Source organism: Cebus imitator, unplaced genomic scaffold, assembly GCF_001604975.1.
Source record: "Cebus imitator isolate Cc_AM_T3 unplaced genomic scaffold, Cebus_imitator-1.0 Scaffold83, whole genome shotgun sequence".
Classification (NCBI taxonomy): domain Eukaryota; kingdom Metazoa; phylum Chordata; class Mammalia; order Primates; family Cebidae; genus Cebus; species Cebus imitator.
In genome coordinates this window covers 2,161,016-2,186,891 of record NW_016107398.1, presented here as the reverse complement: position 1 = coordinate 2,186,891, position 25,876 = coordinate 2,161,016, and the positions used below count along the sequence as shown (strand labels likewise).

Here is a 25,876-nt window from a genome sequence, read left to right as displayed (position 1 = left end):
CCTGCCACTACACCCAGCAAATTTTAGTAGAGACAGGGTTTCACCATATTTGCCAGGCTAGTCTTGAGCTCTTGACCTCAAGTGATTCACCCTCCTCAGTCTCCCAAAGTGCTGGGATTAAAGGCATGAGCCACCACGCTTCTGAATTTCACCTAAATCTAAAGACAGTTAACCACTCCTTGGCAGAATATTTTTAAAACATTTGAAAAGTACCAATTCCACAAAATCTGATGCTAAACCCATCACAAATTAGCAAAGCAGCTATACTGCATGCCCTCAAACACAAGGCCAGGGGAGACTAAGCTATTAATAAAAATAGCAGGAAGAAATGTCTACATTGGGTAAGGAGGTTAAAATAAAGCAGGAGGCAACAAGTGGTGAGATTCTATTTTGTTTTCATATTCCGTAGCACTGGATAGGGTAGATTTTAGGGTTTGATGAGGTGAGCAAGATGCTAATTAAAGCTAAAGGAAAAATGTGAAGAGACGTAAAAAACAAGGCAACCATTATGGGAAATCTAAGAAACACAATCAGTATAAAATATATGGCTCAGCTGAAAACAAGATTTTCATATTCACCATGTATATAAGGCATATTGACTCAATTTTTAAAATGTAATATAACTGCATTAAGAGATAATAGGGCAAGTGAAACAAGGGTAGGGAAGAGGTTTTAGAGGGCTAAATCTTCATCTCTCATACTAGGAAGTCAAGAGACAGCTATAAAATTGGAAACCAAGGAACTGCAGTATAATTATTTTATTTAGAAATACAGAGGTAAATAGTAGAACAAAAAGCTAAGGTTTAGAAGCTGGGCAGAGTAAAAAAAAAACTTACACTAAGACATGCAAAATCCAAGGACAGCCATCTGCATTAAAAATTATCTGAAATAGCACCTTGCTCTCAGTCAAATAAAAAACAAACCTACATAGACTCAATCAGCATCTTCTCTCACTTTGAAATATTTCAGAATGATGAGCCAACTCTGGCTGGTCATCATCTAATCCACATTTTACCATCTTATTGGTAATTTTCCTTTCAAAAACATTATTCCCTTCAAAAATCCCTCATAAACTAAAATTTGATTTGCTACCCATGTTCACTCTGCCCTCCCAAAGTTTTCTAGTTTCAATAATCATGCCTCTTTTAACCTTCTATATAGGACCTATCTTGACCACTACTTAAGTTTGTGGATCTCCCTAAGTCTCTATAAATTTCTTAAAATAATGTAACCAAATATGGTGGAGAAATTTTTATGACTAAATTAACATGATTTGGTCAACACAGAAGCTACCTACAATACAGAAGCCCATCTTCAGAGTGGAATATATTAGGCAGCTGCAAACACATATTAGACAACCAGAACAGATCATTTATTTTTTTTTTTTGCCATATCTGTGCCTCTACAGAACAAAATTATTTTCTGTAGTAATCATGAAATTAAATTAAAAATAATGCAGAAAAGCACACAGTGAGGCTTTTCTTTTATTGCACTGTGCACACATAATTATTCCAATAAAAAATTTAAACGTAAAATAAAGTTTCTATCATGAAAGATAAGTAGCAAATTAAAATATCTATTAATTATATTAATTTTTTAAACGGCACAATTTATAAGCACAAAATGGAGTATCACATTATAATTTCTGTTTTGAGCTTTGACTTCTGCAGCTTTGTCAATGAGTGCATTAAAATTGGTTGTTTTTACATATTTAAATTCAATAGATGTTATAGTCAGATCCCTCAGTTTATCTCTGCTCACAATCTATTTAAAAAATACTTTTTGTTAATTTTAATTTCAAAAGTTTCTTATCTGAAGAAACAGATATTCAAATAACTAGGAAATATCTTACTGATAAGGATAAGTTTGGCAGAATAAAATTTTTATTTCACAATAAATTCTAGAAAGTGCAATACTGTTGAAGTATTTGTTTCTTTAAAATTGATTCTAGCAACTTTCAAATGTCCCCACAACTGAAAACTTTAAACACAAATAAAAGTTCTCATAAGTTCTGTTTTTGTTTTTTTTTTTAGACAGTCTTGCTCTGTCATCCAGGGTGGAGTGCAATGGTGTAGCCTCTGCTCACTGCAACCTCTGCCTTCCAGGTTCAAACGATTCTCCTGCCTCAGCCTCCCAAGTAGCTGGGACTACAGGTGTGTGCCACCACACCAGGCTAATTTTTATATTTTTAGTAGAGACAGAATTTCACTGTGTTGGCCAGGCTTAGTCTCAAACTCCTGACCTCATGATGCACCTGCCTGGGCCTCCCAAAGTGCTGGGATTACAGATAAGAATTACACCACACCCAGCTGTTTCTTCATCTTTATAATCACTGAGCTAACACTGTTTACTTCAAATTTACGGTTTAAACTCAAGAAAATGTAGTACCAAGGGGAATTAAAAATAGAAATTTTGTCAGAAAGGAGCCTGAAAAATTCCAAACCACACAAATTTACACTTGAATGTAGCTAGGTTTGTGGCTATTGGGCGTTGCGGGGTGAAAAGGTGGGGCCTGGGATGATAGTAAAACTGAAATGTATCTGAATTAAATTTTGCATACATACAATGTTATTAAAGAAAACTAAAGATATGTTAATTGATAGCTTACATATATACTATTAAATTCAAAAGTAATTACAGCAATTGTTGAGAACTTGGACGAACAAAATATTTTTTTCAGAAATGAGTATTTGAAAACCAACATTGTCAGTACATGTTCATTTAAAAAACAGACTTTTATTCAGTTTTATTTTAAAAAATCTCTACAGACACACAACCCCTTATTGCCTGCAGCTTTGTTGTTCAGATAAAACCCTGGGATCAACCATTTGCTCAGATAAAATCCTTGGAAGTAATCCTTTCCTTTTCATACCACCCTCAACCAATCCATCAAAAATTCTTTTGTCTCTGCTATCAAAATTATACCTATAATCTGACCACTATCTTACGAACTATACTACTACCAAGCTAGGACAAGCCACTCCCATCTTAGCAGGACTACTGCAAGTTTTCTTGCATTAACCCCTGCCTCTACCACCACCGTCCACCATCTACAAAATCTACTCTCCTATGACAGACCTTTCTAGATGCAAGTAATATATGGCAAATTCTTTTCAAAATTCTCCTATGACTTCCCATCCCCTTCAAAGTAAAAACCCAAGTCTTGACCATGGTCTATAAAGACCTGTATCATCAACTAGGTCTGGCCTGCACTCTTACATATAAACCTGCTAACTCTCTGACCTATTCTCCTACCACTCTCTAAATTTACTCTTGCTCCAGACATTCTGAACTCCTTCCTCTTCCTTATTCACATCCCCACCTGTGAATTTACAGTTCCTTTTGACTCTCCCAAGGATATCAAATGACTCATTTCTATGCTAATTCAGGTATTTGCTAAAATACCTGAAGATTACAAAAGATTCCAATTACCAAAAATGGCACACTACTCCAATCACTATCCATCCTTGTATCCTTTACTTGTCTTTAAAGTAATAATTATTATCTGGGATTTTATGTGTCAACTTGACCGGGCTAAGGGATCTCCTGAGAGCTGGTAAAACATTATTTCTGGGTGCATCTGTGAATGTGTTCCCAGGAAAGATTGGGATTTGAATCAATAGTCTCAGTACAAAATATATACCCTCATCAATGTGGATGGATGTCATTCAATCCAGCTGAGGGCCTGAACACAGCAAAAAAACAAAGGAAGGGTGAATTCACTCTCTCTTCTGGAGCTGGGACATTCATTTATTTACTCCTGTCCTCAAACAATGTAACTTGAGGTTCTTGGGCCTTCATACTACTACATGACTTTTACCTCCACCCGCCACAAGTCTCCATTCTCAGGCCTTCAACCTCAAACTGAGAGTCACATCATTGGCTCCCTTAGTTCTCAAGTCTTTGGATTCAGAGTGAGTTACACCACCAACTTTCCTGGTTCTCCAGGTTGCAGACAGCATATAATGGGACTTCTCAGCCTCTAAAATCTTATGTGAGCCAATTCCAAAAATAAACCTCCTCTTATGAATGTCTAAATGTCCTGTTGGTTCTGTTTCTCTGGAAAACCAGGATTTTCAATATTATCATCTGGAATTTTATATGTCAACCTGAGTGGGCTAAGGGATCTCCTGATATCTAGTAAAATATTATTTCTGGGTGCATCTGTGAAGGTGTTTCCAGAAAAGATTGGGATTTGAAACCAGGGTTTTCCAGGGAAATATCTAACAGATATTTCTAATGTTAGAAACATCTAACAGCATCTAACAGGTTTGATAATGTACTGTTATTGTTGGTTTTATTACAGTAGAATTTTAAGTTTCATTTTAAAACTTTACAATGAAAACATTTAAAAATTCCAGATGATAATATTGAAAATCCTGGTTTTCCAGAGAAACAGAACCAACAGGACATTTAGACATTCATCTTATATATAATTGTCTTCCCAATGAAGACAATTATATATAAGATCCACAGAATCTACTGAATTCTACCATGATAAAGCAGAAATAACCAAATTCCAATACTAAATTGAATCTGCTTTTTTAAGGATCCTGTAAAAATATGAATTAACACATTTTATTGTAATAACTTACATTTTTTTAACTTTGTGGTTTCTGAGATTAATTATAGAATATATCTCAATTTTATATATTTTTAAATTGATGTTATAATTTAAGTCCTTGCTACAAAAAACTATTCTGGAACCAACTGTATAATTACATTTCCTCAGTGACCTTGTAATCTCATGAGCATTTACTCTAGACTAAACAGCCTCATTCAGCTGCCTTGTGTCTGACTGTTGATGAAAGAAGCTTGTTTGACAACTGCTTCAAGCAGAAACATATTTTTTCCATAATTGCATAAAAAAGATTTAAAACTTGCAAGACTAGAGCCAGGCTAGAATTTTAAGCACAAAGATTCATGTTAGATATGTGAGTTCATTTCTAATTTAAACGACCCCAAAAACAAACAAAAAAATCAGACACTAAAGACATTTTGCTATCATGGCCAGAAAAAATAAAGTTAATTTTGTAATATTTTCATAATTACCACCAAGTATAACATAAATTATATATTATATATACATGCATATTGCAGTGATTTTTGTATTTTTCCACATTCTTTGATTTTCTGATGCCCCAAGGCTTTCTGTAAAACTAACATATAAACTTAAGGCCAGGCGCAATGGCTCATGCCTGTAATCCCAGCAATTGGGGAGGCCAAGGCGGGCAGATCACAAAGTCAGGAGTTTGAGACCAGCCTGGCCAATACGGTGAAATCCTGTCTCTATTAAAAAATACAAAAATCAGCCAGGCGTGGTGCTGCACGCCTGTAGTCCCAGTTACTCAGGAGGCTGAGGCAGGAGAATCGCTTGAACCTGGGCAGCAGAAGCTGCAGTGAGCCGAGATCGTACCACTGCACTCCAGCCTGGGCAACAGAGTGAGACTCCGTCTCAAAACAACACACAACAAAAAGAAAAACAAAAAAAACTTAAATGGGTAGCATCAAAAACAAAACAAAACTTAAACAACTACCTTTTCACCATTCTTACACAATCCATATATAAGCCAATATTACAAGGTAAAGACTATAACCAAAAAGCAGTATACAGAATACAACATTCTCTCATGGAAATTTTGAAATAAAAGAACACTTTTATACACAAAATTCTAAGTGACTTCTAGAAAAATGCACAATCATGGTGAGAGCAGATTATACAAATATTCTATAACGTGACTGTGCTGGTGGTTACAAACTGCAAGCATTTGTCAAAACTCATTGGAATATACAATTAAAATAGATATTTTATTATATGTGAATGATGCTTTAATAAAGCTGCTTAAATTTTAATTTAAGTGCTAAGATTTTTAAAGTATTATAGATTGCCTCAATTATTTTTCACTGATAGAACATAAACTAATCCATTTAAAACAAATTTCCTGAACTTGCAGTTTGCAGCTGAAATTCTGCCTTTCCTAAATGCTATTTCAATTAAGTAGTTATCTAGGAATACAGGAAGTACTTGCTATTGAAAAATTTTTTAATAATATCATACACCATTAGGTTCAAAAAGTACATTAGATGCATAAAAGCATTCAATACAATTAAATGTGAAAAAGAAAAAAATTAATACCTATTCATGATGCGATTTCTTCAATGTGATTTAGAAAATACATTTATGTGATATAAAAAACCACTTAAACAGCAAATATAATCCTTAGTGATGAAACATTTGAGGCATTCACCAAAAAAAAGGAAAAACACATAGAAAGAAACTGCAGTTATTAGAATTATACTTGGCTTAAAAGTTCTACAAGTTCTAGCCAAAATACAATAAAATATAAACCTAAAGTCAGAAATATGATGAAAACAACTTTATCACAACAGCATCAAAAGTAGAATATAATGAAAATTAATTTCCAAGAAATGTGTGAGATATATAAAAACTAAGTATATTTTAAATGCCCATTCTTCTCTGATCAGATTATAAGTTTAAATTCCAAATACAATTCCAAAAGGATTGGTATTGGTTACTATCTGGGGGTGCTGTGGATGGAGCTTATTAGCTAAGTTGTTGGTGGCTTTTGATTTGTTTCGTTATTTGATTCACAGTATTTTATAAAATTTTCACATTTACAAAAATCTTGAAACAATTATGAAGTGCTTTATAGCTTTTGCCAGCAAAGTTTACTTTGAAGAATAAATATATAAAAATGCTTAGAAAATGTTGAAAAAAACAAGCAGCAAGAGAAGACCTATCTCGCTTGTAGTAGGCAGAATTTAGACATGGCCATCAATATTCTACCCCACTGTATCCATTCCTTGCGTAATTCTCAGTCCTTGGGTATGAATAGGACCATAAATATGACAGATTTCATTGCTATAATTATATTATATATAAAAAGTGATTTTGCAGGTTTAGTCAAAATCCCAAATAAATAAATTATATATTAATAAAAAATGATAATAATCCTCTTGGGCCATCAACTAGTCCTAATCTTTTTGCTGATGAATGTTCTTTGCCTGGATGTTGATAGCTGCTTACTGATCATGATGGTGGTTGCTGAAGGCTGGGGAGGCCATGGCAATTTCTTAAAATAAGACAGTAATAAAGTTTGCTGCATTGATTGACTCTTCTTTTCACAAAAGTTTTCTCTGTAGCACATGATTCTGTTTGACAGCATTTTACTCATAGCAGAGCTTCTTTCAAAACTAGAGGCAATTCTCTCAAACCCTACCACTTCTTTATCAGCTCAGTTTATATAATATTCTAAATCCATTGTCCCTTCAACAATGTTCACAGCATCTTCACCAAGAGTAGGTTCCATCTCAAAAAACTACTTTCTTTACTCATCCCTAAGAGTCAGTTCCTCATTTGTTCAAGTTTTACTATAAGACTGTGGGAATTCAGTCATATCTTCAGACTCCACTGCTAATTCTAGTTCTGTTGCTATTTTCACTTCATTTGCAGTTACTTCTTCCAATAAAGTCTCAAACAAGGGGGTTGGAATTAACTTCTTTCAAATTCCTGATAATGCTGATATTCTGACCTCCTCCCATGAATCACAAATGTTCTTAATGGCCTCTAGAATAGTGAATTGTTTCCAGAAGGTTTTCAATTTGTTTCATCCAGATCCATCAGAGGAATCACCATCTATGGCATCTACAGCGCTATGAAACATATTATTTAAATAACAAGACTGAAAAGTCAAAATTACTCCTTGATACCTGGGCTTTAGAATGGATGTTGTGTTAGCAGTCATGAAAACAGTATCCATTTCCTTGCACATATCCATAGAAGTCTTAGGTGACCAGATATAATGTTAGTGAGCAGTAGTATTTAGAAAGGTATCTTTTTTTTTCTAAGCAGTTAAGTCTCAAGAATAGGCTTCAAATAATTAGAAAACCATGCTGTAAACAAATACAGTCATCCAGACTTTTTCATTCCATTTTAAAGTTCAGGCAGAGTAGATTTAGCAAACTTTTTAAGGGCCCTACAATTTTCAAAATGGCTAATGGATACTGACTTTAATTTAAAGTCACCAGATGTATTTGCTCCTAAAAAGAGAGTCAGCCTTGCTTTTGAAGCATTGACTTCTCCTTTTTCTTTTTTTCTTTTTTTTTTGGAAACAGGGTCTCACTGCATCATATCACTACACTCTAGCTCAGGGTCACCCAGGCTGGAGTACAGTGATGCAATCATGGCTCACTACAGCCTCAACCTCCCCAGGCTCAGGTGATTCTCCCACCTCAGCCTCCTGAGTAGCTGGGACTACAGGAGCGTACCACCATGCCTGGCTAATTTTTGTATTTTTATTTTTTATTTTTTGCCATGTTGCCCAGGCTGGTCTTGAACTCTTGGGCTCAAGCTATCCGCCTCCCAAAATCCTGAAATTACAGGCATGAGTTACCACACCTGGTTGACTTCTTTCTGGCTATAAAAATCCTAGAGGGCATCTTCTTCCAATAGAAGGATGTTTCATCTACACTGAAAAATCTTTGTTCAGAGTAGCCACCTTCATCAATATCTTAGGTAGCTTCCACATCAGCACTTGGTGCTTCACCTTACACTTTATGTTATGGAAATGCATTTCATGAACCAAGCTCTGTTAGCTTTAGAATTTTCTTCTGCAGCTTCCTCGCCTTTCTCACCCTTCATAGGATTGAAGAGAGTTAGGCTTTGGTTTAAGGGAATGTTCTGGCTGGTTTGATCTATCTGGACCACTAGAACATTCTCTATAGCAGCAATAAGGCCATTTTGCTTTCTTAATATTCATGTATTCACACTTTAATTTCCTTCAAGAACTTTTCCTCTGCATTCACAACTTGGCTGTTTGGCACAAGAGGTCTAGCTTTCGGCCTGTTTTGGTTTTTGACATATCTTGCTTACTAAGCTTAATCATTTCTATATTTTTATTGAAAGGGAGAGACATGTGACCCTTCCTCCGACTTGAATACACAGAGCCCTTAGCAGGGTTATTAACTGGTCTAATGTCAATATTGTTGTTTCTCGGGGAATAGGGACGTCCAAGGGAAGCAGGGGAGGGAACAGCCAGTCAGAAGAACAGTCAGAATAAACGCATTTATTAACTTTGCTTTGTTACATGGATACAGTTTGCGGCAACCAAAACAATAATAATAGTACACCAAAAGTTCACTGATCACAAATCACCAAATAGATATAATCATGAAAAGTCTGAAATAGTGCAAGAATTAACCAAATGTAAAAAACAGACATGAGGTGAGTACATGTTGTTGGAAAAATAGCATTGATATACTTGCAATTTCTGCAAAAAGCAATAAAACAAAACACAGTAAAATGAGGTACACCTCTATTTTTGTGAACTGGACCCTATTCTGTTTTTTCAAGAGTCATCACTTTTAATTGCTTTGCCAATAACAGTAATAGATTTGTAATAATCAATTACTTTTGCTCAGCAAGTTGGTTTTTATGAATGCAGTCCATGGCCACACAAGAAAACAATATTAATAGTGCTAATAGAGATCAAACAGGAAATTTTCTTCTAATTACCATCAGATTCTAATTAACTGACTTAATTCAGTACCATCATAACTACCATAATTATTTTCACTACTAATGATATAATAATAGCTAGATATTCTCATATCTTGTGACTCAAGACATGAAACCTTCACAGTTAAAAATCATTTTTTAAAGTTTCCTGATTGATTGATAGCACAGAACTTATGCCACTTATGTCATCATAAGACAGAAATAAGCATGTGCATCTATATATTGCTCTGTGGTAAAGTGTTGTAGCTACCACAAAGCAATAAAAGCTCTGCATGAAATTAAGATTAAAACTTCATTCTACAAGAGAGCCCAGAAATAAAGCCATATGTTCACGGCCAATTACTAATCAACAAAGATGCAAAGTATGTACACTGTGGAAATAATTCCTTCTTTAATAAGTGACACTGGGAAAATTGGATATCCATATGCAGAATAATGAAACTGGACTCCCATAATAACGATCTGAACTCACCATATACAAAAATCAACTCAAGGCAAATTAAAGACTTAAATATATGGCCTGACAATATAAAACTACTAGAAGAAAACAAAGGGAAAAACTTGAGGACATTGGTTTAGGCAAAGATTTTACAGCTAAGACCTCAAAAGCACAGACAACCTAAAAGCAAAAATAGACAAATGCAACTATGTTAAACTAAAAAGCTTCTGCACAGCAAAAGAAACAATCAACAGAGTGAAGAGACAAGATGTTGACTGGGAAAAAGTATTTGAAAACTATTCATCTAACAAGGACCTAACATCTAGAATATACAAGGAACTCAAATAATTCAACATAAAAATGCAAGTAATCTCATTTAAAAAGTAGACAAGGAATATGAATAGAAACTTTTTCAAAAGAAGACATATGAATGGCCAATGGGTATACGAAAAAATGCTCAGCATCACTAATCATCAGGGAAATTCAAATATAAACCACAATGAGATATCATCTTATCCCAGTTAGCACAGCTATTATTAAAAAGACAAAAAAATTACACATGCTAGTAAGGATACAGAGAAAAGAGGATTCTTATACACTACTGGTGGGAATGTAAATTGGCATAACCATTATGGAGACCAGTATGGAGATATCTCAAAATATTAAAAATAGAACTGTATGATCCAGCAATCCCACTATTGGGTATCTAGCCAAAGGAAAAGAAATCAGCATAAGACAGACACTTTGCACTTACGTGTTCATCACAACACCATTCACAATAGCAAAAATATAGAATCAATTTAAGTATCCATCTATGGACAAATGGATAAAAAAACGTGGCACGTGCACGCGCGCGCGCACACACACACACACACACACACACACACACACGATATAAGTATTTGGCTATAAAAAGGAATTAAGCCATGTCATTTGCAGCAACATGGAGGGAATTGGAGGTCATCAGGTTAAGTGAAATAAGCCAGGCACAGAGACAAATTTTGCATGTTCTCACTCATATATGAGAGACAAAAACTTCATCTCATGGAGATAGAAACTAGAATATAGCAAAGGCTTCAAAGGGTATGAGGGTGGAAGGGAGAAATAAAGAGAGGTTGGTAAATGAGTATAAACTTACAGTTAAGATAGAAGAAATAAATTCTAATGTTCAGTAAGAGACTAGGGTGACTGTAGTTGGCAACAGTATGTTGTATATGTCAAAGTAGCCAGAAAAGAGAACTTGAAAGATTACCAATACATAGAAATAATAAATACTCAAGGTAAAGGATACCCCAAATATCCTGACTTGATCGTTATACATTTTATGCATGTAAAAATACTCACATGTACCCCAAACATATGTAAAACATTATGTATTAGTAAAAGAAAAAAATTTCATTCTGCAGAACTTTGGTAGCAAATAGCTTCATTTAAACCATAAATGAGGAAAATGTAAGACTACAAACCTTAAATAAAAATAATTTTATCTTAAAATGCTATAATGTGTCATAGAATGAAAATAATAGATATTCCCATAAAACTGAGAAAGGCATTCTGAAATTTCCTATTAGAGAAGTCATTCTTACTTCTGACTTTTACATATGATTATTTTACACAAAAATTTAAAGATAAATGTAAATTACATATTTACATAATGCATATATTTACATAAATATAAACTAGCAATGCTTTTAATAAAACCATAACTTATATAAAATTACTTAAATATTTCATTATGTAATATTTTCATGGCTGATATCAAAGATTGCTTTAAACCAGATATCACAAATTTACATCTACCTTAAATACTCTGTAATTTTTAATGATTTTTCACTATTCAAGTATTTGAGTAATACAGAAATTTACTCGTAAACATTCATTAAAATGTGATATAAACTTCTAAGAATCTAAATCAAAATTTAAATAAACTCAGGCTGATATAAATTATGTTTAAATTTAACTTTTAAATTTCTTATTTATAACTCTAATCTGTCAATTGATTTCTTGGGAATTTTAAGAGTAGGTTCAGAAGTTACATCATCTGCTGGAGTACATGAAAGAAATAAAATAACAACAGTAAAGTTATCTATTCAACACTCTTTTAACAATTCTTTTAAATTTCTATAATCATTCAGAAATGAACAGCTCACATTAAATAAATCACATGTATAGTTACTGGAAACAGTAGTTATGGCTGGGCATGGTGGCTCACGCCTGTAATTCCAACACTTTGGGAGGCTAGGGCAGGCAGATCACTTGAGGTCAGGAGGTCAAGACCAGGCTGGCCAACATGGGGAGCCCCCATCTCTACTAAAAATACAAAAATTAGCCTGGTGTGGATTACCACACTGTAATCGTAGTGGGTAAACTACTCTTAAATAGGAAAACTAAAAGATAAATCAATCAAATGTAATAACTACAAAATTTCAAGACATAGGCAGTACAGTAAGATACAAATAGAAAAAACAAAAAGTTTAAAAGGGTACAAAGTTAAAATACAGAGTTTTTACTAGCTTTGATTTTGCTTATTTATTTGTTTATACAATCAGTGTTAAGTTGTCATCAGCTTAAAATGATGGGTTTTAAGATAGTGTCTGCAAGCCTCAACAAAATACTAGCAAGCTGAATTCAACAACATATTAAAAAGGTCATTCATTTATCATGACCATGTGGGATTTATCCCAGAAATGCAAGAATGGTTCAACATATGCAAATCAATCAATATGATACATCCTTTAACAGAATGGAGGACCAAGCCATATGATCATTTCAATTGGGGCTGAATAAGCATTTAATAAAACTCAACATTCTTTCATGGTAAAAACCCTCAAAAAACTGGGTATAAAATGAATTTACCTCAACATAATGAAAGCTATATACAACAGACTTGCACCTAGTATGCTGAATGGGGGGAAACTGAAAGCCTTTCTTCTAAGATCTGGAACACAGCAACAATACCCACTACCACCACTGTTATTCAACAGAGAACTGGAAGTCCTAGCTAGAGCAATCAGACAGGAGAAAGAAATAAAGGACATCCAAAGTGGAAAGGAACAAGTCAAATTATTTTTGTTTGCAGATGATATGATCTTACAGTTGGAAAAACCTAAAGACTCCACAAAAAAACTATTAGAACTGATAAATTACTAAGTAAAGTCACATAATACAAAATCAGCACACAAAAATCAGGAACATTTCTATATGTCAAGACTGAACAATCTAAAAAAGAAATCAAGAAAGTAATCCCATTTACAATGGCTAGAAATAAAATACCTAGGAATTAACCAAAGAAGTGAAAGCTCTCAGCGATGAAAACTACAAAATATTGATGCAAAAAATTGAAGAGGACACACATACACAAAAGATATTCCATGTTCATGGAATGGAAGAATCAATAATGTTAAAATGTCCTTAGTGCCCAAAACAATCTGCAGATTAAATGTAATCTCTATCAAAATACCAATGACAGTCTTCACAGAAATTTTTTTTAAAAAACCTAAAATTTATATGGAATCACAAATGACCCAGAATAGCCAAAGGTATCCTGAGCAAAAAGAACAAAACTTTAGGAATTATATTACCTGATTTCAAATACTACAGAGCTCCAGTAACTAAAGTAGATGGTACTGGCATAAAAATGGACACAGAGACCAATGGAACAAAATAGCAAATCTCAAAACAATTGCATACATCTACAGTGAACTCATTTTCAACAAAGGTGCCAAGAACATACGTTTTGGGAAAATAAAATCTCTTGAAAATATGGTACTGGGAAAACTGGATATCCATATACATAAGAATGAAACTAGATCCCGATCTCTCACCACATATAAAAATCAAATCAGGATTAAACACTTAAATCTAAGACCTCAAACTATTTAACCTACTAAAATTAAACATTGGGGAAACTCTCCAGGACACTGGAGTGGGCAAAGATTTTTTTGAGGAATATCCCCACGGGCACATGCAACCAAAGCAAAAATAGATAAATGGGAGAACATCAAGTTAAAAATCTTCTGCATAGTGAAGAAATCAATGAACAAAGAGACAACCTACAGAATGGGAGAAAATATTTTCAAACTACCCATATGACAAGTATTATTAATCAGAATATGTAAGGAATTCAAACAACTCAACAGGAAAAAATGTAATAATCCAACTTAAAAATGGGCAAAAGATTTGAACACACATTTCTCAAAGGAAGATATACAAATGGCAAAGTCATATGAAAAGATGCTCAACATCACCAGTAATCATCAGAGAAATGCAAATCAAAACTACAATGAGATATAATCTCACCCCAGTTTAAATGACTTTTATCCAAAGACAACCAGTAACACATACTAGAGAGGCTATAGAGAAAAGAAAATCTCGTACACTGCTGGTGGAAATGTAAACTAGTACAACCAGTATGAAGAAGAGTTTTGAGGTTTGTCAAAAGACAAAAATAGAGCTACTATATGATCCAGCAATCCCACTGCTGAGTATATACCTAAAAGAAAGGGAATTAGTATTTCAAAATGACATCTGCACTTCTATGTTTGTTGCAGCACTGTTCACAATAGCCGAGATCTGGAAGCAATCTACATGTCCATCAACAGATGACTGGATAAAGAAAATGTGGTGCGTATACAGAATGGAGTACTATTCAGCCATAAAAAAGTATGAGATCCTGTCAATTGCAACAATATAGATGGAACTGGAGCTCATTATGTTAAGTGAAATAAGCCAAGAACAGAAAGACAAATTTAGCATGTTCTCACTTATTTGTGAAAGCTAAAAATTAAAACAATTGAACTCGCAGATATAGAGAGTTAGAAGGAAGGTCACCAGAGGTTGTGAAGGGTAGTGCGGGGGTGGGAGAGGACGTGGGGATGGTTAATGGGTAGAAAAAAAATAAAGAGAATAAATAGGAACTGTTTGTTTGTTTGTTTTCTTTTTGAGATAGAGTCTCGCCCTGTCACCCAGGCTAGAGTGCAGTGGGACAATCTTGGCTCACTGCAACCTCAGCCTCCCAGGTTCAAGTGAGTCTCCTGCCTCAGACTCCCAAGTAGCTGGGATTACAGGCACTACCACATCCGGCTATTTTTTTGTATTTTTAGTAGAGCCGGGGTTTCATCATGTTGGCTGGGCTTGTCTCAAACTCCTGACCTGAAGTTATCTGCCCACCTCAGCCTTCCAAAGAGCTGGGATTATTGGCATGAGCCACACACCTGGCCAAGAACTAGTATTTGATAGAACAACAGGGTGACGATAATTAATAACAATTTAATTATACATTTGAAAACAACTAAAAGAATATAATTGGATTATTTGTAACACAAAGAATAGATCTTGGGGTAATGAATATACCATCTACCTTAATGTGATTATTATGCATTGCATGCCTATATCAAAATATCTCACATAGCCCATAGTATATACACCTACTATGTACCCACAAAAATTAATAATTAAAAAGAACTTCTCTATCTTAAATACATATAATTTTTCTTTTTTAATTATACCTCAGTAAAGCTAGAAAACACTACTAGTCAATATCCTTTATGAGCACTAATGCAAGAATCCTTGACAAAACACCAGCAAACTGAATTCAGTAGTATATTATAAGATGGGCTGGGTCCAGTGGCTCATACTTGTAATGCCAGCACTTGGGGGAGCCAAGGCGGGCAGATCACTTGAGGCCAGGAGTTCAAGACCAGCCTGCCCAACATGGAGAAACCCCGTCTATACAAAAAATACAATAATTAGCCAGGCGTGGTGGTGCACACCTGCATCTTCACCTACTCAGGATGCTGAGGCACGAAAATCGCTTGAACCCAGGAGAAGGAGGCTGCAGTGAGCCGAGATTGCATCACTGCACTACAGCCTAGGTGACAAAGAGAGACTGTCTCAAGAAAAAATAATAATAATTCAACATTCTAGGAACAGAAGAACATTACCTCAACATAATAAAATCTGTTTATGAAAAATTATGACAAAATTGTTGGAAAATGCAAAACCCAGTAACGGAGGAGTACTATTTTAAACACGTTAACTTCACTAACATTAAAAGTAAAGATTTTGAGGTAAATTTAAAGATACATAATTCTAGTTCTTTATAACTCAATAAGAGATAAGAAATAAATGTCTACATCATGTATAATTTTTTACATTATAAAACACAATATTGTCTATCTCCTCAAACTTTAATTTTAGCATTTAAAACAATTTTTTAATAAATTTGTTATCTCAAAGAGAGTTTTAGGTTGTTTTACATCCTGTTCACTTCATGCATAGAGATTGTAGGACTTTAAGAAAATAAAGAACTAAAGAAAATTTAGCCTTAAGATGTTAAATTATGTATCATTTAAATAGTAACTTTACCTTGGAGTCTTGAGGTTCACATGTAAAATACTATGCAACATCTTCAAGATTTTGGTTTTGGTTTTGAAGATGTATGTAGGATTTATTATTTGTTTCATCTTTCTTGTTTTTATTCTTGGGGTCTTTTTAATTGCTTGGCGTCAACATACCCATTTTTTTTTCACATTATATTCTTTCCACTATTTTGTTAGGCAACAACAGTTTCTGGATCAGCCTTTACATTTAAATAGTTTACATTTAAAAATGAGACCAAGAAATGATTTGCTCCATCTAGCAACATGTGTGCCTGCACTTTTCAAGTATACAAATACCCACTTGCTCCCATGAGAGAGACTACAACCATCTCTCCATCCCTCACAAAAGCCAGGATCCCAGGTTCATTTCCAGAATGGATATATATGATATGGCTGTTGAACCACTGGGCCAGACTTACATTATACCTTTCAATAAAATATATTTCATGGCTCATGGCTCATAAACGCAGTTTCACTGTAGACAGAACACAATGAGTAAATCTACCCTTTTTAATGGCAAGAAGCCCAACTCATATTTTTACTGGCTTACTAATGACTAAATTAAGCCCCAATTTCTTAAAAAAAGGAAAAAAAAAACCCTCATGACTGAAAATAAGCAGTCATTTCAATATGGCTGCCAAGGACAGACTTAAAAATGAACTAATATATTCCAGGCTCAATCTCAAGAGACATAACAAGTCCATAGAAAAAATTAATGTGCTAAATAAAACAACTTAGTATTAAGTACTGTTCATTTTTCACAAAAGAGTAAAGTTCTATAAACTGAAAACCTAAGAATGTTAACATGTCAGTTAAGAACAGCAACAAGCCCCACATATCAGCTCCTCAATGTAAAGTTCTTTAGGACACATACCCAAGTCTTCCTAGCATCTCAAGATCAGGAACTTGTGGTCCATATGTCTCTATATGCAGTGGCTGGTATTCATACAGAGCTTCTTCAAGCTTGTGAATAGGTGCCAGTGAAATATGTTGACCCTGTTAGAAAAATGAAGGAAATTAACATCTTTTAATATTACCTTCATATTGCTATTTATAATCATTTTAAAGATGAATTAAATTCCTCACATTAGAAGTATTACCCATTAGTTGTGCTGTTCCGTGGGTACAATGCATTGCATAACTGAAATCCATATAACATAATTAATATATAGTCATTTATACACAATTTAAAAGAGGAAAACCAAATCCATCATTAAATTCAAATTTAGCAGTAAACAGCACAGTTGTTCAATGTCAGTGGTAGAAGTCATCAAATACAAGAGGACTTCAAAAAGTTTATGCAAAATACGTATCATTTAAAAACTTTGCATGGATTTTTAAAATGTTTGCACCAAAATAAACTTGTACTAACTTGTTATAATATGTCTGAACAGCACCTAGTTTGAGGCACAAAGAAGCATAAGACCATTTGAAAAAAGCTCCTATCAGACCAATGTGAATTCTGCTCAACTGAAACAAGAACAAACCTTTATGATGAAGATTGGATAGAAGAATGGCGAAATTATTGAAGCTTTACAAAAAGTTAATGGGGACAATGCCACAAAGAAATCGGCAGTTTACAAATGGACAACTCATTTTGGGAAGGAACAAGAGATTGTTGAAGATGAAGCCCTCAATGGCAGACCATCTACATCAATTTGTGAGGAAAAAAAAGGTAACCTTGTTCATGCCCTAATTGAAAAGGACTGATAATTAACAGCAGAAACAACAGGCAACACCATAGACACTTCAACTGATTCAGCTTACACAATTCTGACTGAAAAATTAAAGTTGGGCAAGCTTTCCACTCAATGGGTGCCAAAACTGTTGCACCCAGATCAGTAGCAGATGAGAGCAGGGCATTCGGTGGAAATTTTAAACAAGTGTGATCAAGATCCTGAAGCCTTTCTTCAAAGAACAGGAGATGAAGTATGCCTTTACCAGTACTGAAGACAAAGCACAATCAAAGCAGTGGTTACCAAGAGGTGGCAGCGGTCCAGTCAAAGCAAAAGTGGACTGGTCACAAGTGAAGGTGATAGTAACAATTCAAAAAACTCCCAGTTCAAAATGCTCATGGCACTTTGCTTATTGAGTTTCTGGAGGGCCAAAATACAATACCATCTGCTTATTATTATGAGAGTGTTTTGAGAAAGTTAGCAAAAGTTTTAACAGAAAAATACCTAGGAAACCTTCACCAGAGTCCTTTCCCCACCACAACAATAATCCTGCTCATGAAATCTCATCAAACAAGGGTAATTTTGCAAGAGTTTCCATGGGAAATCATTAGGTGTCCACCTTAAAGTCCTGATTTGGCTCCTTCTTACTTCTTTTGTTTCCTAACCTCAAAAAATTTGTAAAGGGAACCCATTTTTCTTCAGTAATAATATAAAAAAGATTTCACTGACATAGTTAAATTCCCAGGACCCTCAGAAATTTAGAGATGAACTAAATTCCTGGTATCATTGCTTACAAAAGTGTCTTGTTCCTGATGGAGCTTATGTTGATAAATAAAGTTTATATTTTTTATATTTATCTTTTAATTCCATTTTCCACGAACTTTTTGAAGTCCCCTTGTATATAAGCATAGTCTAGCCTCACATTTTTCTATTTTTATTAAACAACTTTGACATTTTTTACAATCAGTGTTTTTCTTAAAGCTGTAATTAGGGAAGAAAGCTAATGAAATTATTCTCTACAAAGCTATGCCACATAAATGTCTATTCTCTGAAGTCTTTACATGAAATCAAACTAACGTACCAAATACGTATTTATTTCACATCACATACACACATACAAACAAAATAAGAAAATTGTATGCTGAAAACTAAATGGATTAAAACATCCATTTTATTTTTCTGAGAAGAAAGAACTGCTGGGTAACTAAAATACAAAGACCCTATAGATCATATTTGAGCATAAGTATGTAAAATAAAGTGCTACTCAGCTATATATCATTACATTGAGATTTACATATCTAAAATCCATGTGACATAGAATTCTAATTTATAAAAATCCCTACTTTTTATATATCCTATGTTTTCTGATTTTAACCCTCATTCTCTTATTTTTCTTGGTATAGTTCACATCTGTTTCTATGTTTCATAACTTTTTATAAAGCATTCTTACAGTTATTCTTCCAATTTCTAGCTTATAAATGTTTTGTTGTTATGTTGCTTAGTTTCCTTTTTCCCTTAAATTACTAAGTTGGATGCAAAGTACACATTATCCCTTTTATATAAAAAAAAAAAAGGTAAAAGGCATGACATAAAAGCGATAAAATACAATTGTAGCAGTGAGAAATAACCATCAAAGATGCTTGCGCCTGAATTACAGTTTTTCTCTTCAACAAGTTCAATACCATGTAGCATCATCCTAGCTAGTTTATAGGCATATTATAATAGGCACCTCTGATACTGTGATGTCAACAGCACTTCACCAAAAACAGGTGAAGGACTTGAACACAGATTTCACCACAGAAGATATACATATTGCCAATAGGTATATGAAAAGATGCTCAATATCGCTAGTCATAAGGGCAATGCAAATCAAGCCATGGTGAGATACCACTTCATACACATGGCTATTTAAGATGGCTATTATTAAAAAGAAAAACAGAAAATGCTAAGTGTTCGTGAAAATGTAGACAAACAGAAACTCTTGTGCATTGCTGGTGGGAATGTACAGTTGCTGTGGAAAATGGTATGGTAAGTCCTCAAAAAATTAAAAACAGAATTACCATATGATCCAGCAATTGGACTTCTAGGTATATACCTGAAAATGAAAGCAGGGTTTCAAAGAAATATGTGTACACCAATGCATATTTACAGCAGCATTATTTACAGTAGCCAAAAGTTGGAAGCAACCCAGTGTCCATGAAGGAATAAATGAATAAATAATATGTGGTGTGTGTGTGTGTGTGTGTGTGTGTGTGTGTATGTATATATATATACAAACACACATTGATACAATAGACTATTATTCAGTCTTTGAAAGGAAGAAAATTTTGACATGTGACAACATGGATGAACCTAACGATATTATGATAAATGAAATAAGATATTCATAAAAGGACAAAAATTAGTGGAGAACCTTCTCCACTAATAGAAGGTTCCAAAGCAGTCAAATTCACGGAGACATAAAGTAAATCAGTGGTTACCAGAGGCTAGGAACATGGGAAAGAGCAGTTAGTGCTTCATGGGTACAGGTTCAGTTGAGGAAGATGAGAAATTTTTGAAAATGAATGGTGGTGATAGATGCACAACAATATGGGTGTACTTAATGTCACAGAAATGTACAGTTAAAAAGTTATTAAAATGTGAAATTTTTATATTACATGTATTTTACCAAAAATTTTTAAAATGAATTTTGGATAACCTAATTTTCTCATTTGCTTTGCTAGAATAATATGCAGGCAACAGAGAAAAAAAGTGTAATGTCAGAAATTTCATTCATATTATTTTAACCCCTAACCTCCATGTTCCACAGCCTTTCTAAAAAAACATGAAACTGTCAAGCTAAATCTTATACTATCACAGAATAATACAATTTCAGACCCATGATTCAGAGAGCATTGCATAGATTAAGAAGACAGTGCGTGAGTGGGATATTTTGAAACTTGTTCTGACATCCCTATTTCAAAATGTCTTCTTCATAAATTGTCAGACACTAAATTCTCCTACCATATGATACAAAATGTTCAGTATTGGTGTCACATGTTTTAGCTATAGGGGTAAAAGGGAGGGGAGAAGAGTGAAAGAGAGGAGGGTAAGTGAGGGAAAGGAAAAATACTGAAACAATTAAAGAAGTACACTTACAGTCTCACCAGCATTCCATGGCATTTAAGAAATTACAGAGCAAGGTCCAGAAAGGTTGACACAGAATGGATATTTTCAAGAATTGGAATGCCTTCCAAGGAAGATAATATTCAAGAAAGATAAGCTTTATTAAGTAGTTGCACTGGAAAACAACATACTAAAACTAATCATTCTCTAAATATTAGCAACAATACTCAAATTACTAAAGTTATGATAGCTCATAATTCAGTCTTCTCTGAAGTTTGTGGAGACATCATTTACAACAGCCAAAAAGATCGCTGAATGAGAATAGTTAATATTATTTATTCTGTGCCAGGCACTATGCTCAAGGGTTTTGTATGCATCATCTCAGCGTCCACAATAATTTAATGAAATAAGTACTATTAATCACACTATATGAATGAGGAAACGGGGGTTAGATAAGTGACTGAGCAAGATCATACTGTAATGGCAGTTTGATGATTAAAAGCCAAGTCTGTCAGATTCTAAAGCCTGTGCCTTTTTCTCCCTAACACCTTCATTTTATAGATACGGAAGCTAATATCCTCAAAATGTAAATTTTTCTAAGGTCAAATAGAGTTAGGTCTCTCAATTCCTGCCCAGTGTAGGTTCCACAAACTGCCTTTTAATATCTTATTTTAAAAATAATATAATCATGGTTGTTCAATTTAAAAGTTTTAATGGCAGTAAGTAAATACTAGGTGGTTCAAACCAATTTTTTATATAAATTCTAATAGCTGAGATACTTAAAATACCATAGGCTCAAAAAGAAGTATTTTCCGGCTGGGCGTGGTGGCTCACGCCTGTAATCCCAGCACTTTGGGAGGCCGAGGCGGGTGGATCACGAGGTCAAGACATCGAGACCATCCTGGTCAACATGGTGAAACTCCGTCTCTACTAAAAATACAAAAAATTAGCTGGGCATGGTGGCGCGTGCCTGTAATCCCAGCTACTCAGGAGGCTGAGGCAGGAGAATTGCCTGAACCCAGGAGGCGGAGGTTGCATGAGCCGAGATCGCGCCATTGCACTCCAGCCTGGGTAACAAGAGCAAAACTCCGTCTCAAAAAAAAAAAAAAAAGAAGAAGTATTTTCTAAAACTTATAACATTTAGAGAGAAATAAACATTACTTAGTGGTAGTTCTGTTTGCCATAAGAATAAGACAAAGTTCATAAATAACACATAAACTGCCCTTCTAACATTCCATCTATCTTTCCCTCAGAAAAAAACTCATGTGAGATAGATGCCAAGGTTCTCAAACCTAAAGCTGGGGCAGAGCTTTGAGAACAATGACTTACACTCACTGACATGTTTTTAAATTTTTTTAAATCACCAAGCGAGCAGATGCTGGTTTAACAGGTCACATGAGAAAAATATTAGGGTTTTAAGTGACTGCGGGGGGAAAGGGTGTTTAAAAGTTTTTTAGATGAAAAATGGTTACTGGTGATATTTCCACCCAAACAGTAAGGGTGGTAGATATTATTCTAAATTATCAGAAAAAGGAAGATTCAAATTAAAGAACTCAAAGTGTATGATATATTAATCATAAGTTATATTTGAATTAAATTTGGTTGGGTGTCAAATGGTATGGTACAGACTTAAACACTATAGAATATTGAGAGGAAGAATCAGTAAAAGATGGAAGAATGAAACAGTGTAACTGTGCTAGGCCACAGAGGGCAAAGTCTACAAAAGCAAGGCAATGGGGAGGACAGCAATATTACCAGAGCAGTATGTTGAGTCCTGAGACAGTAAGTAAACCTCAGCAGAGACAGCTATATGGGGAAAGAAGGGTGGGCAGAGAATGAATCAGTATGGATAGCTTAAATTAAAGCTAGAAAAGACTCCAAGGGTAATTTGAACACACATGGGTAAGAAATCAGAATCATCAAAACAATGTCAGTATGTTTTATCTCCAGCATATTATTAAAGAATATACTACTGGTACATTTCATACACTACTGGTAAGGGAGCAAATTATGGAATTGCTTTCTTTATGAAAAGCAATTTAGTAAACCTTTAAAATCTTCATATATTTTGACCTACTAATACCATCTGTAATAATTTATAAGAAAGCAATAAGAAATATAATCAAATTCGTATTCTAAGTTTGTTCATCACAGTTTATGTTGTCAAAAACCAAAAGGAAACTAAATGTTCAATAAGTAAGTAAACATCAGTTTAAGTAAATAGCCGTTCAATTATAACATAAAACAGTGAGTTGGCTGGGCGCGGTGATTCACGCCTATAATCCTAGCACTTTGGGAGGCCAAGGTGGGGGGACCACGAGGTCAAGAGATCGAGATAATCCTGGTCAATATGGTGAAACGCCGTCTCTACTAAAAATACAAAAATTAGCTGGGCACGGTAGCGCATGCCTGTAGTCCCAGCTACTTGGGAGGCTGAGGTAGGAGAATTGCTTAAACCCAGGAGGCGGAGGTTTCGGTGAGCTGAGATCGCACCATTGCACTCCAGCCTGGGTAATGAGAGCAAAACTCCGTCTCAAAAAAATGAAAAACAAAAAACAGTGTGTAGCCATTTAAAATCATGTTCAAAGAGAAATTAATAAAATGTTAAGTACATTTTATTAGGATCATTATAATCCAAACTATTTTTAAAATCTGCCAAAGAGCTGGGCACAGTGGCTTATGCCTATAGTCTTAACATTTTGAAAGACCAAGGTGGGATGATTGTTTGAGCCCTGGAGTTTAGACCAGCCTGGGCAGCATAGTGAAACCTCATCTCTACCCAAAAAAAAAAAAAAAAAAGCCAGGCATGGTGGTGTTCACCTGTAGTCCCAGTTACTCAGGGGGGATGAAGCAGGAGGATCACTTGAGCCCAGGAGATCAAGGCTGCAGTGAGCTGTGATTGTGCAACCGTACTCCAGCCTGAGTGTCAGAGCAAGACCTCATCTCAAATAAAATATAATAAAATAAAGTAAATCTGCAAAAGAAAAATAAAAAGCCAAAGTAAAACTATCCTTAGGTGATGAAATTATTTATCTTTGTTGCACTATTTTCTGAATTGTCCAAAATGGTTATATATTATATTTACAGCTATTAAAAAAACTGTTATTGAGCAATATCACAGAGAAAAAAACTTAAAAAAAACATACTACAAGACAAGCGGCCTGGTTTCTTCAACAAGTCAATGTCACGAGAAACAACCACAATAAAGATGACAAAGTATAGAGTTGGATGGGAGCTATTCTAGATTAAAAGAATTAAGACTGCGTACTAATTTGGAAGGGAAAAAACAGCTATGAAATATTTTGGCAACAAATGGGGAAATCTGAAAATAGACTGGGTATTAAGTTATATTAGAGAATTTCTATTGTTTGGTGTGATTATGGCATTATGGTTATGTATGCAAATGTCCTCTGCAGGAACAGGTCAGTGGGAGATGCCAGTTGAAGAATTTAAAAGTAAAATTTCATGGAAATTGCAATTTACTTCAAACTGGTTCAGTGAAAAAATACATATATTTTTAAAAATACATAAAAATACAGTATTCTGTAATAGTTTGGTATTACATTATATATCTGTAATATTTTGGTATTATATTATATAGATACATATATAATGTAATACCAAATTTTATATATATAATATTTTGTAATATATAATGTAATATGTTTGATATTACATTATATAGATATATATATATAAAATACCAAAATATTGCAGATTACTGAATCTAGGTATTAGGCATGTGAGTATTCATTGTATTATTTTCCAATTTTGCTATTTCTAAAATTTTTCATTATAAAATGTTTAAAATAGATCATGGAATTTTTGTTAGTTTTGAAAGAAAAATAGCTATGTATTTATTGCAAAGAAAAATATAATAGCACCAAAGAAAGAAGAGCCTAGGATCAAGTACATCAAGTCTGTGGCTATTTTAGTGATTAAGGTTGAAGTAATATGGTCTAGATTTGAGTAATAATGGAGGGGAAGATAAAAAAAAAGAATAATAATTGTAATTAAAACTGCAAGAATTGGCAGCAATCTGGTATAGCTGAGGTGGAAAGCAAAATGTGAAAAACAGAGAGCGCTGATTAACAGAAACAGGAAAACTAGGAAAGGGAAAGGTTGAAGAGTGATGTAGAATGGATGCATGACCCTTCCAAATCTCATGTTGAGATGTAATCCTCATGTTGAAGGTGAGGCCTAGTGGGAGGTGTTGGGTCATGGAAATGGATCCCTCATGAATGATTTGGTGCCCTTCCATCAGTAATAAGAAATTCTCTATTAGTTCACATGAGAGCTGGTTGTTAAGACGTACCTCCTTCTCTCTCTTGCTTCCTTTCTTGCCATGTGTGCCTGTTCCTCCTATGCCATCTACCATGGGTAAAACTTCCTCATACAGCCTGCAGAACCATGAGCCAAATAAACCTCTTTCCTTAATGAATTACCCAGTCTTGGTATTCCTTTATAGCAATGCAAAACGTACTAATACAAAGAGAAAATTTTAAAAAGATAAAATGCAGGCCAGAAGAAAATACTTGCAAGTCACATATTTTATAATTCGATCAAATTCAGAATACCACCTGTAAAGAATTCTTAGGGGCCAGGCACGGCTCACGCCTGTAATCCAGCACTTTGGGAGGCCGAGACAGGTTGATCACTTGAGGTCAGGAGTTCAAGACCAGCCTGGCCAACACGGTGAAACTCAATCTCTACTAAAAATACAAAAATTAGCCGGGCG

At 34.4% G+C, this 25,876-nt stretch overlaps 1 protein-coding gene across 1 annotated transcript in view; it reads right to left on the bottom strand.

Annotated features, from left to right (window-relative positions):
• MNAT1 (MNAT1 component of CDK activating kinase) overlaps positions 1–25,876 on the bottom strand; it is a 219,717-nt gene that overhangs the window by 52,575 nt on the left and 141,266 nt on the right. The window contains exon 7 of the mRNA XM_017533935.2: positions 17,232–17,353. Within this exon, the coding sequence (XP_017389424.1) occupies positions 17,232–17,353 (122 nt within the window). The remainder of the gene's footprint in view (positions 1–17,231; positions 17,354–25,876) is intronic.